The following is a 16779-nucleotide window of genomic DNA, read 5'->3' as shown; positions in this document are numbered from 1 at the left end:
CCAGGCTGGTCTTCTTTCGCACCGGCTCGTCTTTGGGCATGTGGGGACAGACTGCTCCTGCGCCATTAAGATTTCCTTCTTGAAGAGCGCCCAGCCTTCCTGGACTCCTCTGCCCTTCAGAACTGCCTCCCAAGGGACTCTATCAACCAGTGTCCTGAACAGTTCAAAGCTGGCCCTCCGGAAGTCCAATAAAGAGGTTTTACTGGTTCCTTTCCTGGCTTCTCCAAGAATGGAGAACTCTACCATTTCATGGTCACTCTGCCCAAGACAGATTCTGACCACCACATCTCCCACCAGTCCTTCTCTGTTTGTGAAGAGAAGGTCTAGCGGGGCACCTCCCCTGGTAGGCTCACTAACCAGCTGTGACAGGAAGCTATCTTCCATGCTCTCCAGAAACCTCCTAGACTGCTTTTTCTGGGCTGTGTTGTGCTTCCAGGATATATCTGGGAAGTTGAATTTCCCCACAAGAACAAGTGCTGACGATTTTGCAACTTTTGTCAGCTGCCTGTAGAACTCCTCATCCATCTCCTCATCCTGGTTCGGCGGTCTATAACAGACCCCCACCAGGATGCTTCCCTTGTTGGCCTTCCTGCTGATCCTAACCCATAGGGACTCAACCTTATCATTCCCAGCCTCAAGTTCCACGACATCAAAGCTCTCTCTGATATAGAGAGCACACCACTACCCCTTCCATGTTGCCTGTCCCTTCTGAAGAGCCTATAGCCAGACATTGCAGCACTCCAGTCATGAGAGTGGTCCCACTACATTTTCATGATGACAATCAAGTCGTAGCCTGCCTGCCGCACGATGGCTTCCAGCTCCTCCTGTTTGTTACCCATGCTGCATGCATTAGTGTAGATGCACTTCAGCTGGGCCATTGCTTTCTCTCCCAGCCTTGCCATTATTTCCCCGGCACAGCTCTAACAAGCCTTATTTCAGCCCCATCCCCCTTCTTACCTAGTTTAAAGCCCTCTCAATGAGCCCCGCCAGCTCCTGGCCTAGGATCCATTTTCCCCTTAGAGATAGGGACCCGTCTGCAGCCATCAGGCCAGGTGCCAAGTAAAGCGCCCTATGGTAAAAAAATAAAATAAAATAAAATAAAATAAAATAAAATAAAATAAAATAAAATAAAATAAAATAAAATAAAATAAAATAAAATAAAATAAAATAAAATAAAATAAAATAAAAATAAAATAAATTCTGTGTTGGCACCAGCCTCTGAGCCATGTGTTTATCAGGTGGGCTTTCCGTATCCTCTCTATACCCCTCCCTGCCACTGTAGGGATGGACAAAAACACCACCTGTACTCCCGCTCCATCCACTAACCGTCCCAGTCCCCTAAAGTCCCGTTTTATGGTCTTCAGGCTTCTCTCTTCAATGTCATCACTGCCCGCCTGGACTATTAAAAGGGAATAATAGTCAGAGGGGTGAACCAGGTTGGGAAGCTTTCTGGCAATGTCCCTGACCCTGGCCGCAGGGAGGCAGCAGACTTCCCTATGGGTAGGGTCAGGCTGACAAATAGGTCCCTCTGTTCCCCTGAGAAGGGAGTCGCCCACAACAATCACCCTTCTTTCTGTCCTGGTGGAGGCAGTCCTGAGGTGAGGAGTCGACTTCCTTGCCCTAGGCATCCTCCTGGGTAGACATTCTACCTCTTCCTCAGCTACCAGTCTCTCAAGCTCCAGGGCCTCAAACCTGTTGCATAAGGGCACCTGGGAAAGTGGGGCCAGAAGCTGGGGGCATCACCTGCAATGTCGAGCAGGGACCTGTCTCCATTCCTCCTCAAATCCTAGGTCCCCTCCCTCTGCCCCACAGCAACAGGGCAGGGGTCCACCCCCATCTGGGTGTCTCACCCTGGTACCTGTCCTTCAGGACCCACAGGGAGTTGCTCCACAAGTCTATCTCCCGCTCATACTCCCTGATATCCCTCAACTTCTCGACCTCCTCCTTGAGTTCTGCCACAAGGTGGACCAGGTCATCCACCTGCTCACACCTCATGCACACAGTCTCTCTGCCACCCGCAGGTGGTAGCAACAGGCTCAGGCACTCCCTGCACCTGGAGATCTGAACTGCTGCAGTTTTGAGCGGGCAGTCAGTCTGGGTGTGTACAGACTTCCCGGAGAGCGCGCTGTGCCTGGTGTACACCATTGTAGCTGAGCTAATGGTAGACCGCCGTGTGGTGGTTTTACTCAGGTGGGCTGCTGAGCTCCACCACAACTGCTCTCTCACTCTCCTTTGCCTCCAAGAGGAGACCCAACAAACGCCGTTAGAGGAGGTGTTCGTATGGGCGGGGGGGAACGCTCTGCCCTTGCTGCTCGTCCTGCCTGTGCTAACTGCCGCACCACTCCCTCCTGACGCACCACGCCCTGTTTGCCCATCCTGGTCACTGCGCTCCCTAGGGGCAGCTTTTGAACGGCCGGGGAGGAGGCGTTCCTGGCTCCGCCTACGCCTCGTTCTCGCCTCGTTCACCTCCCTCGCGAGGGCTGCCCGCTAGCTGCCTCGAGTGGGCTCGGTGATGGAAAAATTAGCCCTGCCTGTCCGATCTCCCGCTCCGCTGCAGAACGGAGCTATTAACAACTGTGACTTGGCTGCAGACATCAGGCATTTGTCTAAGTGCAGCAGGTGTGCCATAATCAGTCATGTAGAGCAAATGAACACAGTGCTGTAAGTATATTATTTGATAATGCCTTCAATTAAGAAACCATGTTGTTTATGAGAACTTCAGTTAAATGTAGTGATCCTATTGCAAGGTGCAAAGAGCCTTCCAGGTGTATGTGACCAAAAAAAAAGCTCAAAAACTAAATGCTTTCTGTGTTACAGTTTTCTAAGAATTCTCTTTTTTTCTTTTCTTTTTTTTTTTTTTTTTTAATGGAGTGTGCTGTGAGTGCTAAGTTTCAGATGACTAAAGAAAAATTTACAAGGTATCCACATGATACTTTGTGCAAGAGCTCTTAATATTACTGATTATGTCTTCAAGCACATCTTTACATATAAGATTTGCAATCTTTGATTTAGTGATTCATCTGTGCAAAGGCAAACACAATCATGCCACAAACATTAAGATTTCGAGTAATTTATTTTAATTATTAGAAAGGAAATGGTGACTTAGAAGACAGTGTTCTCTTGTGGTTTTTGAGTGGATTAAAAATGCCATCTGAACAAATAAATAGGACTGAATGGACTTATGGTAAAAGTGTTGATACATAATTCATATTATCAAGTCTTGTATACTCATTTTTATTGATGTCCAAATGCATTGACACTAAAGTCTATTTATATTAATAACTAGGATCCCTGCCCATTTTTATTTTGGCAGCTGAAATATTCCCTTCTAATCTTTACAAACAGTTTTTGCATTTGGAAAGATTTTGTCTGCTTATAATAACTGATAATAATAATTTATAATAATAATTGATAATAATTTGAGGAGGTAGAGGAAAGGTGCCTCAGAAAGTAACTATGCAAATCTTAGTATTTGTTTCGACACAGCTAGAGGCCTCTTAGTGAAATTTTGGGATTATACAAATTCTACATAATTATCTCTATAACTGATTCAACAACCAAAACAAATACATTCATTATGTATTATTACATATTACATAATTATGTATTATGTATTGCATTTGTATACTTGTACATGCATAATGCATGTTTGTTGGTTTACATAAATGCCTATTTGTAAATGTCTCTCTGTACACAAACACTTACGAAGTGTTATGTCCCTTAGAAGGTACTCATTCAGCTATGCATCTGTGAGTATACAGCACTTTTTTTTTTTTTCCTGATAAAATTCTTACTGTATTATTGGTTAGTGTACTACCAGTAGCAAAGCCCTGTTATTTGCCAGGTAAAGACAAAGGAAAAAAGGTTCAGTAGAAAGTTTCTCAGAGTCCCTACCTTTGATCACCTGATTGATAAGCTATAGAATACTGCTGAAATAGCAGAAAAGACTCTTCTACCTACACAGACATGTAGAAGCCATGTACACTGTCATGTCTAACATTTCTGTAGAAATAGCTGTTCTGAGAAACTTCACTGAAGTTGCATCTAGCTACTAAGCTGGTCGCAGTATTCTTCTAGTGAATCTTTGGCATAATCAGGAGAGATAGGTCAGGAGAGATTTGGCTGAGTTTCTCTGCTTCCATTTCCATTATCTGAATGATAATTCAGATAAATGGTAATCTGGTATCACAGAATCACAGAATTGTCTAGGTTGGAAGAAACCTCAAGATCATCGAGTCCAACCTCTAAAGTCCTCCACTAAACCATATCACTAAGTTCAACATCTAAACATCTTTTAAAGAACTCCAGGGATGGGGACTTCCCTGGGCAGCCCATTTCAATGCCTAACAACCCTTTCGGTAAAGAAGTTCTTCCTAATATCCAACCTAAAACACCCCTGGTGCAACTTTAGCCCATTCCCCCTCGTCTTGTCACCAGGCACGTGGGAGAATAGACCAACCCCCACCTCGCTACAGCCTCCTTTAATGTACTTATAGAGTGATAAGGTCGCCCCTGAGCTTCCTTTTCTTGATGCTGAACAAACCCAGGTCCCTCAGTCGCTCCTCGTAGGACTTACTCTCCAGACCCCTCACCAGCTTTGTTGCCCTTCTCTGTGCTCTTTCAAGCACCTAAATGTCCTTCCTGTAGCGAGGGGCCCAAAACTGAACACAGTACTCGAGGTATGAGTGAAGAGGAATAAAAAGTTTACATTTCTAATTTAGAATGGGAAAATAAAATACCACTGATAAGACAGAATCAGAATCTTAGCTTAGGATCCCTGTAGTGCATGGCAAAGACACACTGCAGTGCTAGAGCAAAGTATGTGTAATCCCTTGGAATAGGACAAAACATGTCCAGGTATAAAACTGTCTTACTTATTTAGCTGAATGAGCGGGAATCCTCAGAACACGTGCACATTTTTGTTTGTTTGTTTGTTTTGTTTGTTTTGGTTTTGTTTTTTTTTTTTTTTTCTTTTTAAAAAAATTAAAATTAAAAATTAAAAACTTAAATTTAAATAAATAATAATTATAATTATAATAAAGGTAATATCTACCTGTTCTGCTTCATTGATTTACTGTTCATTATAAAACAACTTTGCCAAAAGATTCCAATAGTTGTAAATCAGGTCTGATGGTGCACATAAATGCTAAATTAAGCGCTTGTCTGTGCAAGGAAACTATTAATGAAAAAATGCATAATAGCTATTACAGAACAATTCTGCATGTGCATACTTTAATTTTAGAATAAATGTGTTTAAAAACAATGTGTTTAGAATAAATGTGTTTGAAAAGTGTTTAAAAACACTTTAACTTGTTTTTGTTTGTTTGTTTGTTTCTGAAAAAATAAAAAATATATCAAAAATCTCATTCTGTTCTGGGCACTTCTTGAGGATTAGCCCTACTTTTTGAAATTCTACAATAGAGGATATGAATTCTGCAGATAATTTTAAACATGAACATTTTTACTCTCATGGGACTTGTTACCCTGCAGACAATTGCACTACTTATGAATAAAACGAAATTTCTACCCAAAAGGTTTTCACAATGTACGATGTTGAAAACATTATAAATGTCATTGATTTCTCTGTAAAGTCCTTGCCATTTGTAGTCTTAAGAATGAAGCTGAAGGCAGGAAATAATTTTGATATACTGAAGCAAAATTCTTTATTTGGCCTGTCTTGTATGAGTGCACACAAAGCAAAGACTACGGTATTTATTTTTTTTAATAGCTTGGTGCTACATCTACCCATTTCATGGTGTCTTTGGCTAACTTAACTCTTCTTGTCTTGGAACTCTTTTGTGATTCTCCCATACCTCACTATGTATTCATTCAGTTTTGAAGAGCATTGCATGGAGATCCACATTTTAGCTGTGGCCTCTTTAGCTGTTGCATTGTCTTTCAGATTGTATATTTGATATTTTTATAGCTCTTAAACTTATGTGGGCATTCAATCCTAGCTTTTCAATGTTGAGAAATTGTTTAATATCTTAAAGTAGCAACAAAGTAATAGGATAATCCATTGTCATACAGCAAACATAGATAGATGGATTTTCATAGCAACATAACTATAGTAGTAGTAAGTATGTAGTCAAAAGATGTTGGTAAGTATGATAGTCTGCAGATATAAGCAAAGCAAATTAAGTGGGAAGTGAGGATAATTTTAATGCAGCAGTTGGTATATTTGGACAAAACAATTTTTTGTGCACTCCTTCAAGTGTGTCTGAAATCTGGTTTGATTCTTCCATCTACATCAGTTAATTTATTTATAAAAAAAAAAAAAAAAAAACACCACATTTTCCATACAAGCTTACCTTGTATATGTCAACATATGTCTATATGTACATGTCTATATATACATGTCTATATATACATGTCTATATATACATGTCTATTTTCTTTGTTATAGATACCACAGTGCTATTTTTTCAAAGTGCTAATTTTGAGGATGTCCCTTGTTTTGTGTTGTTTAGATCCCAGGAACTTCTTCAGTAGTTCAGAAAAAATGGAAGTCTCTGCAGCCCTCAGCACAGCAGCGAGGGCTGGGACAGTCAACAAAGTCAAAGATCAGTGCTGTGGCAGCTGAAATAAAACAGATTCGTGCAAGAAGGAAAACAGCACGTATGTTAATGGTTGTCCTCCTGGTTTTTGCACTTTGCTATCTACCAATTAGCATCCTGAATGTCTTGAAAAGGTAAAGTTTATCCCAAAATGTAAACACTTCCTGTCTAAATACAACCCCATGTTATGAGATTCCACTTATTCTGACAGATACTTTTGAAGAAACTACCTATTTCATGATAATGAAACTGAAAATAAGCGTACAGTTGCAAGAAAAAGATGTATCTAACTTATCTGCAGTATTGAAACTGTAGGCCAGACAGTACAAGCCTTATTAATAAGCTCTTCCTCATGAAAATTACCTAACCTATCTCCTCATTAAAACCTGTCATTTAGATGGGATTACAGCATGTTTGCTGTAAATGAACCCTGGAAGTTCATTTCCCTAAAGCAGAAGCTGAAGGTTATCAAGAAAGAATAGCGTTGTGGTTTGGCCCCAGGGACTGTACCCAAGCTTCATCATACACAGTTTTGAGATCCAATTTTCAGTCTAATTTTAGGCTAATCCTTTAGTTCTCCAGGAATCTCCTTTTCACTTTTTTACCCTTTTCTCTCCAGCTCATATAAGATGTAATTGTTTACACTCTGCTTTTTGTACAGTGCTTGACAGGTTTTGATATAGTTACATCTCTTGAGACCTCTAGCATGCCAATAAGTAATGACATATAGCAGATTTTATCTGGAAGCCATTAGCTGATTTCAAGAGGCAAAGCATCCTAAAAAAAGAAACACTTCTGTTGGTGCTTGAGGAATATTTAATTTTTTAAGGAGTAGTTTCAAGTTGTATACAAAAGCTGCAATACATCCCACTCATTTCTGGCACTTTCCTGAGGTCTAATTTAAGTACTTTTCATCCTTGGGTCCCTTGGTAGATAATGCAGAGAGAAATAATTATTTCCATACAGCAGCTCAGGCTACCTCTGATCTGAACTCTATGTAGTTACACAGAGTAACTACAAAGGCAGTTTCAACTACAGTAGCAGAGAAGGCCTGTAGTTAGATTTCTGTTTAAATAGCTAAATTAGGTGTAAGGAACCTGTGTAAAGCAGATTTCTCTAGGACAGAAGCTGTTATTGTAGCCTCAATACCTCAGTTCTGGACCAGTTCAGTGCTTTTCTAATTCCAGAGACCCTGTTTGTTGGAGAATGGGCCTAGAGCTGGAAACGTCAATGACATTAACTGGTCAAAAGAGACTTTTCCCATTTTTTTTTTTTTTGTTTTATCTAACAGCCACTAACTTTGTCTACTTATCAGACAAGTCCTATATCTGCACTGTTGCAAAGTAACATACTTATGTGTCTATAGTCTCTCTATTGTGCAAAAACACCAAGAAAAGATTTTGAGGTATAGGGAGAAGAATTTGTTCTCTCAAGAGAACAAGAAGTGTTGAATCAGCTTTTCTGTGACAAATAAGTAATCAGAGAGAATATGAGGCTAGAACTTGTGATGACCTCTTTTTATATGATTTGGCATCTTTCAGATTTGCTTTTCTTTTTCTTTAGGGTTTTTGGGATGTTTAATCATGCTGATGACAGAGAAACTGTATATGCCTGGTTCACATTCTCACACTGGCTTGTATACGCAAACAGTGCAGCCAATCCTATTATTTATAACTTCCTCAGTGGTAAGTTACCTTGAACTCAAGTTTAATGTGTAGTTTATAAGTAATGAGCCATAGCAAATAAAATTAATGACTGTGTAACATCAGTAGAGCTCCTCCAGTGGGAGCTAGATCCTCTTCTTGGAACAAGTTGCCTAATGTATCCCATTACCTACAGGCTATCTACCTATAACTAGCCTAGTGTCAGGGCCTGAGTCCAAGTGCTTGAATTTGACTGCCCATGCCATTAATTTTTTAGAGAAGTCACTGACATGACTTTGATCTGAAACAATTACTGTTTCCCTAAATCTCTGGATACTCTCTGAGAGTTATCACAGGCCAAGAGCTGTCCCCAGTTGGCATTTTATATGCAGCTATCAGATTTTGGAAGCTGTGAGTGTTTAGTAACACCTGCATGGCCAGACTGTACCAACTAGATTCAAGGCCAAAGAACCAATCAGGATATTACTCACTTAATAGACTATCTTAGTTTGTATTTGCCTTATTTGGCTATGAATGGCAGAAACAGGACCTAAACTGGTAGTATTAGAGCCAAATGCAGGGAGGCAAATTTTTTTTAATCCTCACTACACATTTGCCCTCTGTGTTTTTTGTGGTGTGTAATGTGAGGATGATCTGAACAATTTACCCTGAGCTCTGAAAGCAGACTAATGGGCTGTTGAACACTTCGAATTTTCTTTTAAAACGTATTGAAGTTTAAATATGGATTAACTATGTTTCTCATTTCACATGTCAAGCAATGATCCAGTTATTTAAGCCTACTATTGCTCAATTGGTTGTTTTTGTTAAATGGGTTGTGAATCAACTAACTATCAACACCATAATTTCATAAGTCATTCTACTTTGTCCATCCTGTCTAGCCAAGAATAATTTAGACTTCATACCACACCTAACATATCTTCTTACAAAGGTTATGTTTTTTCTGTCATTCTCTAAGTTGTTGAAGTTGTGATTTCCTACTTTAGTGGCATTAGAAAAAACATCTGAATGTTCTGGATTAAATTTGCATTAGATAGCTGTTTCTTTCTAATCTATAAAGTTGGTTGAAAAATGGTTTACAGTAAAAATTTTCATGAATCTTTCTTTTGTGTGTAACAGGGAAATTTAGAGAAGAATTTAAAGCAGCATTTTCTTGTTGCATCTTTGGCATTCACAGTCACCAAGATGAACGGCTTACCAGAGGTCGTGCCAGTACAGAGAGTCGGAAATCCTTGACCACCCAGATCAGCAATTTTGATAATGTTTCAAAACTTTCAGAACATGTTGTATTGACCAACATAAACACAATTCCAGCAAACGGTACTGCACCTATTACCCACTGGTAGTATACTTGTCCCTATGTTTTTTGATGCCATGAAATTAAAATGTAATTGTGCATAGAACAATCTTTGAATCTAAGCAGAACACAATGAGAGAAAGGTGTTCACAATTAAGAACTGACAGTAAGAAAAGTAATTTATAAAGTGTATTTTACAGAGTATGCTACAATTTATATTATTGATTATATTGTGAATCAGAATCTCATATAATTTCTTTAAAAAATTGAGTTGCAGTTGGGGAGAGAGTAGGGTAAAAGTATTTTATTTAAATATTTTCTTTGTATCTTTGCATTCTTTATTCTCCTAAGTATATAAAGAACAGGTACCTAAAAGAGTGAAAATAAATTTCCACAGAGTTGCAATGTGTTTATGAAGAGGTATATTCTATTCAGAGCTAATTCTCTGAAGTTGTGGAATATTTTATAGCAGATATCTCTTTTAGCCAAAATTGGGTGTGCAGACTGTACTACCTGAATATCCTTTACTTTTTCACCAGCCAGATATCTGCTCACCAGACATTCTGATGTGAATTGGGCTGATCCAATAAGAAAGTCACATGAATTTTTGTTCTCATATTTTTATTTTTATTTTTATTTTTTAATCCTTTTCCTGTTGTATGTATTGAGGATCAGCTGGACCAGTCTTGATTTTTCTCTAATACAGATTGATAAACAGATGATTATAGTCTAAAATGAAAGGCAGACATTCTTCAAGTTTTCACAATTCTAGGTAGACACTGAAATGATTGTGCAATTCCATAGCTTTGTGAAAAAAAAAATGGAAAATGACATATAATTTATTATTTGATATTTCTCAGTACATTATACATTATATCTCAGTTGGACTTTACAAGGAATGGGATTCATCCTTCTTCTCCTAAGGGTGTGAACGTTAGCTGTCTAGAAATTATCTCAGGCTAGGACTATATAGCTATATATATACTGGAGAAAAGAAATTGGTATGTCCAAGGACAGCCAGTCTGTTCCTGAAAGTAATATCTAAAAAGGAAGAAATAAATTACCTCTGAAGACATACGTTCCCTCCATTTACTGTAGAATATTCACAGGGTGACTCACTTAGACACTTCTGTTTCAAACTATTAAGGTTACTTGCCCAAACATAGGATTCTAGTAGGTACCTTTCTAGAGTAAAAGCTGAAGTCTGGATTGGACACTTCACAATGTCTAAAGCAATAGATACTAACATGTTGGAAACCAAACCCAGATACAAATTTCTTCTGTATTAAGAAGAGGAGCTTTTTCCTTTAGGACTTTAGAGTGGGATTTAAATTCAAGATGAAAATACATAAATGTAGGTACAAATAGGTGCTCTATGTGTATAAGCACCCAAAAGAGATATAGTTTTGATTAGGTTACATAAACACAGGTATCTGAGACTCCTTATGGTACTCTTTTTACCCTACAGGTTTATGGTACTCTTTTTGTCCTACAGTTGCTGGTCCAGGAGCACATAGATCCTCTGTTACACTTGCCATCTCTAATGGGCAGATGGGCACACTCCTATGCCCAAGTGTTTAAAAAGGACACTAATGCTTTGCTAGCTGTACTGAGCCCCTGTAAACACAGTCAACAATGCCTAAAAAGCCTTTTGACACACTCCAGAGTAGGTACCTGGCCATTAACCACTGTCTACTCTCCACATTGTAACCATGTTGGTCAGCTTTCCACTGAGCACAAATTTAGACACCTAAATTGTCTTATGTGTTGATGCTTAAAATCAGGTTTCTTAAACTTGAATTGAATCTTATGTGCAGTCTTAATGGCAAGCATGGTATTCCTCTTTTTCTGGTAATCATATACTCCCATTGAAAGTGCTGGGGTAGTGGAGAGACCCAGTCCTTTGAAAAACAGGTTACAAAAATAAAAAGTCTTGTTTTGGAATCAGGTACAGATTGTCGTCTGCTCCAGATCAGTGAAGACACTCCTGTAACCAGTGGAGCTTTCCTATAAACCTGTTCTTAACTGAAGTCCTTATGAAATGCTCCAGCTATCCTAAGACTCTATGATTTCTTTGATTAAAAGATGCCTTTCCCAGACTGAGAAATAAAGTTGCATACTTGAAAATAAATTTCAAATAAAGGAGACAAGGCTGGCAAGGAAAAGGGTTCTAGGCATGGAACTTCTGGCAGAGTGTTAAGATGAGGTATACATCTTCTTCACCCTTGAGCTCTGTTTCAGCTATACAAGTATTAGTCTTGCAAAGTCACGGTCTGTATGTGCAGTAAAGCTCTTCTAAATCTAGCAAAGACTAACCAACAATAGGATTGCAGTGATCTATACACTAATTCTCCTTTTCCTTCCTGTCCTGTATTGACAACTGAACCTGTAGTACTCCACTGATCACAATAGCACCTGGATAAGGAAGACAGGGCAATTTACCAAGTAGCACATGTTAAATAAGTAGTAGAACACATTTAAAATGTTTTAAAGTTTAAAAAAAAAATAAAGTTTATGCATCAGAAATGCCCTTAAGCTTCAGTCAAGAAGTATTTGCTTAAAATTTGAAGTGCAATTTGAATGATTTTTTTGGCAGGCTGTTTTGTTAATAGATCACCATGTCTCTATACTGTTCAGAGAAAGTGCCAATCACAGGGTGAGCCAGCCAGCTGGTGAACCAGTTACAAGCAGTAACTTCATCTTAAAATCCTTATCTTACAGGTATCACAGCTACACTCAGCCCGTTGAAGTCAGTGGAACTGCATCTCCACATACCAGGGATGAACATGACTTCAAATTTAGACGAAGCAGTGAGAATTTCTGCAGAATGCACTGGCAACACAGAGAATGCAGAGTGGGATAAATTTGTCCCTAGCATAACTAAATTTACCTCGATGGAATTACAGCAAGGATGACTTTGGCTTAATACATGTACTACCACCTGAGAATGCCACAGTTTTTTAGCTGTGTTACAGACTAGAACAACTGGACAAAAGGATTCCTGCAAAACGACTGCCTCTTCTATTTCTTCTCAGTCTTATGGAAACCTACTTACCTCAGTATGAGCTAAAAGAACATGTCTTTAGAAGTCTTTTTAAAGATTGGATTGTATCATACTTTGTAAATACTGTAGATATTTATTTTTATATATTTTAGATGCTGTGGAATGTTCCAAAACATATCATATAAAGAACTCTTAGTATTTGAAAGAAGTCTCAAACATCATTTATTTATATCCTCTTTCTATTAATGAATTACTTATTTACAAGGAATGCTTACTTATGCACTGGTGGTATTCTGGAATTACTTTGCACTTTTAGTACACCGCTTGTAGTAAATTCTATGTTCATTAAGGAATTTTCACTTCAGATTGATTTTGGGAGATTCCAGGGTGCTTTTCTAAGCACAGACATGCTTCTAAGATGTGAATGCAAAGTGCAAGTCACACTCATTTTCATAAAATTACACTAAATAGTCAGTCTTTTTTTTTTTTTTTTTTTCCTTCAGATGAGTGCCTAGAAAGCAACTACTTAAATAAAACTTACTTGGTGCTCAAAGGTGCTATAAGCTCAAAATTCCTACTCAGGCCAATAGGAATAACAACTGTCAGCACCCCTGAAGAACTGGACATTTTAACTTTGGTAGCTCATTTTAGTCCATAATGTCTGCAAGTGTTACTCCAGAAGATCTCTGAAGATACTTAAAATAGAAAACATTGGTTATCTTGCTTATTTTCACAATTGTTTTCTCTCAACTGCCATTTAATACTAATGATACAAACAACAGATTTATGTGCCAAGAAAATGTCAAGTTTTGAAAAATTAAAATAAAGAATTTCTCTCTGGAAATTTAGAGGAGATATGTCATTGGTCTGGTAGATCAAGTACTCACACATCCATTTTCTATTTATGGGAGAAGCTCCCTGGCCTGGGGCTTCCTACCACACATTTTATATATATATATATATATATGTATATATATATATATATATATTTTTTTTTTTCCTTTTTGAATGAAGATAATGCATCCCTGGTGACTTAGTTTACTGGGGTTAAAGTTCACTGTCAGTTTTTGACTCCTGCAACTCTCTTTTAACATGCTGGATATGGAGTTTCTGACCTTAATTTTCCCTTTAGTAAGGTAATTTTTTCTGTATTGTTTTCTTAGTTCTCTCTTCATTCAGATCTCCCAATTTAAAATATTACAACATTACTAGGGATTTTTGTTAGTCACAACTTAAACGTAACAATACCTTTTTTTTTTTTTTTGAGAATATAAGTAAAAGATGAGACATAGCCACTTACACATTTATTTATTTATTTATTTATTTCCTGGCCAGAGCAAATAGCAAATCTTCCAGACTACGATTAGCGCTTATCTAAGTTTTTAACTATAAGGATGGGTACAAAGTGTTAATTAATTCTTGCCTGAGCATCAAATATGGTTATCCACATAAAGATTTGGTTATTTTTATGAAAAAAACAAATAAAAAATAAAAAATAAAAAATAAAATCGGGTTTCTAAAAGAAATGTTTTAATACAAATATTCTTATTTATTTATGTTATTCATTCATTTTATTTTACAAAATTTGAGAAAACCTGAGACATTATCTTCTGAAAGTTATCTGTAAAGATAAACCCAATAGTGAAACTGGAACATACAGGAAAGGAGAGTAGAGCAGATATAAATAAAGATAGAAACAACTGCAAGATGACAGGGAAAGATTTTAAGAGCAATACAGAATTTTATGTCTTTTGTGTGTGACTTCTGGGCTTCTTTTGACATGTGAAGTAATACTTAAAATTAAGTTTGGGGTGAGTTAGAAGAGTGGTTGGCTGACTGTCATATCTACAAAACTTTACCAACACAGCTATTTTGATGTATAGCTGTTCCTGTTTTCAATAAGAATAGGATGGCAAAATAGCTCTACTCCATCTTATCCATCAGAAAGATCACTTGAGGAAAGAGCATTTCTTCTTTACCCTTTAAATATTGAAAAAGGTCTGAAAGCCGAGCTTAAATTGGGTTTTGTTACCTCTAGCTGCTTTGGTTTTCCAATATTTTCACTAGCAATTTAGGAGAATAGAAATCGAGTTCTAGTGTCATTGTTCCTATTTAGTCATAGCATCATTAGACATGGAGTTTGAATCACAACATATTTGTTCCCGTGTATATAATTGGTGTTTGTGACACCATCTTTCTGGTACATTGTTTCTCAACATATTTCACAGTCTTGGAGAACTGATATCCTGACCTCCTGCTGCTTTTTGTTGTCACTGTAGTGCTAAGCTGATGGCCTGCAGTCACAATGACTGCAAAATAATTTATTTTTCCCTCCTCCTCCAAAAAGGTAATTTTTCCCTCCCTTTTCTTCTGGAGTGCATTGAGGGCACAATGTCGTTGTAGGATACGAGCAAAATTGATGCATGTCATTAAACTGGAGAGTGCATCATGGGAAGGAGCCTACATTAAACTTTACCTTAACTCAGCTCTCACTGTAAGATGCATCACAACCTACTGATGTATGTTAAAATCAGCAAAAGCAAGTTTAGTCATCCAAACTAAAATTTGTCTCACAGCTAAATAGCTGTCAGTCTATTCCTTTCACTTGAAAATAAGTCCTCTTTTTTTTTTTTTTCTTGCTGTTGGGTATGTTGAAGAAAAAGTATTTTATTTTATTGAATGCACTTTGAAAATAATAAATTTACTAAGTTAAAATCAGTTATAAAAAAAATAATAAAAAAAAATACATGCAAGATTGTATTTTCCTCAGCTAAACAGAGAAAAAGTAAAATCCAGACTCCTCTCAAGCTCTGGTTCTGCCAATAGAGATAGAATTTCACCTACCATATATATCTGCTTTTTATGCTGGATGTTTTATGGTTCCTTTTTGTTTAAATCTTTCAAAGACCAAATGCAATTAAAAATGTTCTCTATGGTATAAGCAACTTGCAAAAACAAGTCTCATGAGTGGAATGATGAGATTAGTAAAGATCTGCTGCTGCTCCTCCTTCCAGTGCAAGAATCAAAGAGCATCCAGTCAAGCTAGAAGGTGATGACACTTAGTGTGTATGCTAAATTTTTGCATGAGCTCATTGCATGAGCTACAGGAGTTGTTTATGAGAGCAAAGGGTGTGGAATGGTCCTCCAGCTCAAAAAGTTCTTCACTGACAAATGATTGTTGTCTGAGTATTCAGCCACCTTATACTGGTTGTAGTCATGCTTTTTTCATATTGTCTAGTAGGTGGACAGGTGCCTAGGTGAACAAGAGTTCAGATGGAAAGCCCATCTGAACTCTTACAGCACGGCTAGTGTTATAGTCCATGCTATCTACACTTGCTTCAGCTGTATCTGGGTTTTTAAGTACATGGCTCATGGCTTTACTCATGTTTCATTCTGAGTTCTCAGGTTGTCTGAGGGTTGTTCAAGCAAATTATGCATCTATGTATACATCTGTTTCTCTTAGCTTATTCCTTGCAGAAATACATTTAAATTGGAAAAGGGAAACCACTTTTTTTTTTTTTTTTTAATAATTTCCTGCATGTATCTACAGAGAAACAAATTCAGCTGACATGTCACTGATTGTACAATTTAGGGTTGGCCAGTTTCTGACTCTAGTATAGCAAATTGTTTTTGTGTGTTTTTTGTTGATGGTAGTGGTTTTTTTGTTTGTTTGTTTGCTTGTTTGTTTTTTGATGTATCTTAATGAAATTCCTCAAGTTAGATGCCTAAGTAAGTACTATGGAACTTGCAAGATTGTTCCTCTGTCTGACTGTTCCTCAAGTCTATACACTAAGTACTATGGAAAAGTGTAAGACTGTTCGTCTGGTCTGCTGTCCAACATGCTCCACAGCTATTGTTCCTACTTAATAGACCATGAGCCTGTCCCACATCTGAGATGAAAACAATCAAACCCACTTCTAAAACATTACAAAAAAGCGATCACACACAGCAACAGTTAAACAAGACTGAGTGCTTGAAAGTGCATTTTCCAGAGACATTATAAGCATCAGCCAAAGCCTTACTCTGTTAGTTCTTCCTGAAATCAAGTGGCAGCTGAATAAGGAGGGAGTGCCAAATTGCATGAAAAATGAACCCAAGAACCACTTCTCTTCTAGATGCAGTGCAGTTGAAAAAAAAAAAAAAAAGAGAGAGAGAGAAACGTAAGCACAGGGTATAACAACAGCATCAAAGGAAGTTCTGTGGGCGGAGGGATCGAGGGAGGGGCGGGCGGGGGGTCATTCCACCTGCTCCTGCCGAAGG

At 37.9% G+C, this 16779-nt stretch overlaps 1 protein-coding gene across 2 annotated transcripts in view; it reads left to right on the top strand.

Moving 5' to 3' along the window:
• The window catches only part of HCRTR2 (hypocretin receptor 2), a 42130-nt gene extending 28740 nt beyond the window's left edge, over positions 1 to 13390 (top strand). Inside the window, exons 5-8 of one of the 2 annotated variants that reach the window (XM_068678362.1) lie at positions 6471 to 6691; positions 8121 to 8242; positions 9338 to 9560; positions 12237 to 13390. In XM_068678362.1, the coding sequence (XP_068534463.1) occupies positions 6471 to 6691; positions 8121 to 8242; positions 9338 to 9560; positions 12237 to 12378 (708 nt within the window). In that variant the 3' untranslated portion in view covers positions 12379 to 13390. The remainder of the gene's footprint in view (positions 1 to 6470; positions 6692 to 8120; positions 8243 to 9337; positions 9561 to 12236) is intronic. The other variant, XM_068678361.1, reaches the window with a different exon arrangement.
• The last annotated feature ends 3389 nt before the right edge of the window (positions 13391 to 16779 follow it).

The sequence above is a fragment of the Anas acuta genome, chromosome 3 (genome assembly GCF_963932015.1).
Source record: "Anas acuta chromosome 3, bAnaAcu1.1, whole genome shotgun sequence".
In the NCBI taxonomy this organism is placed as follows: domain Eukaryota; kingdom Metazoa; phylum Chordata; class Aves; order Anseriformes; family Anatidae; genus Anas; species Anas acuta.
This window is presented reverse-complemented; position numbering and strand designations above follow the sequence as displayed.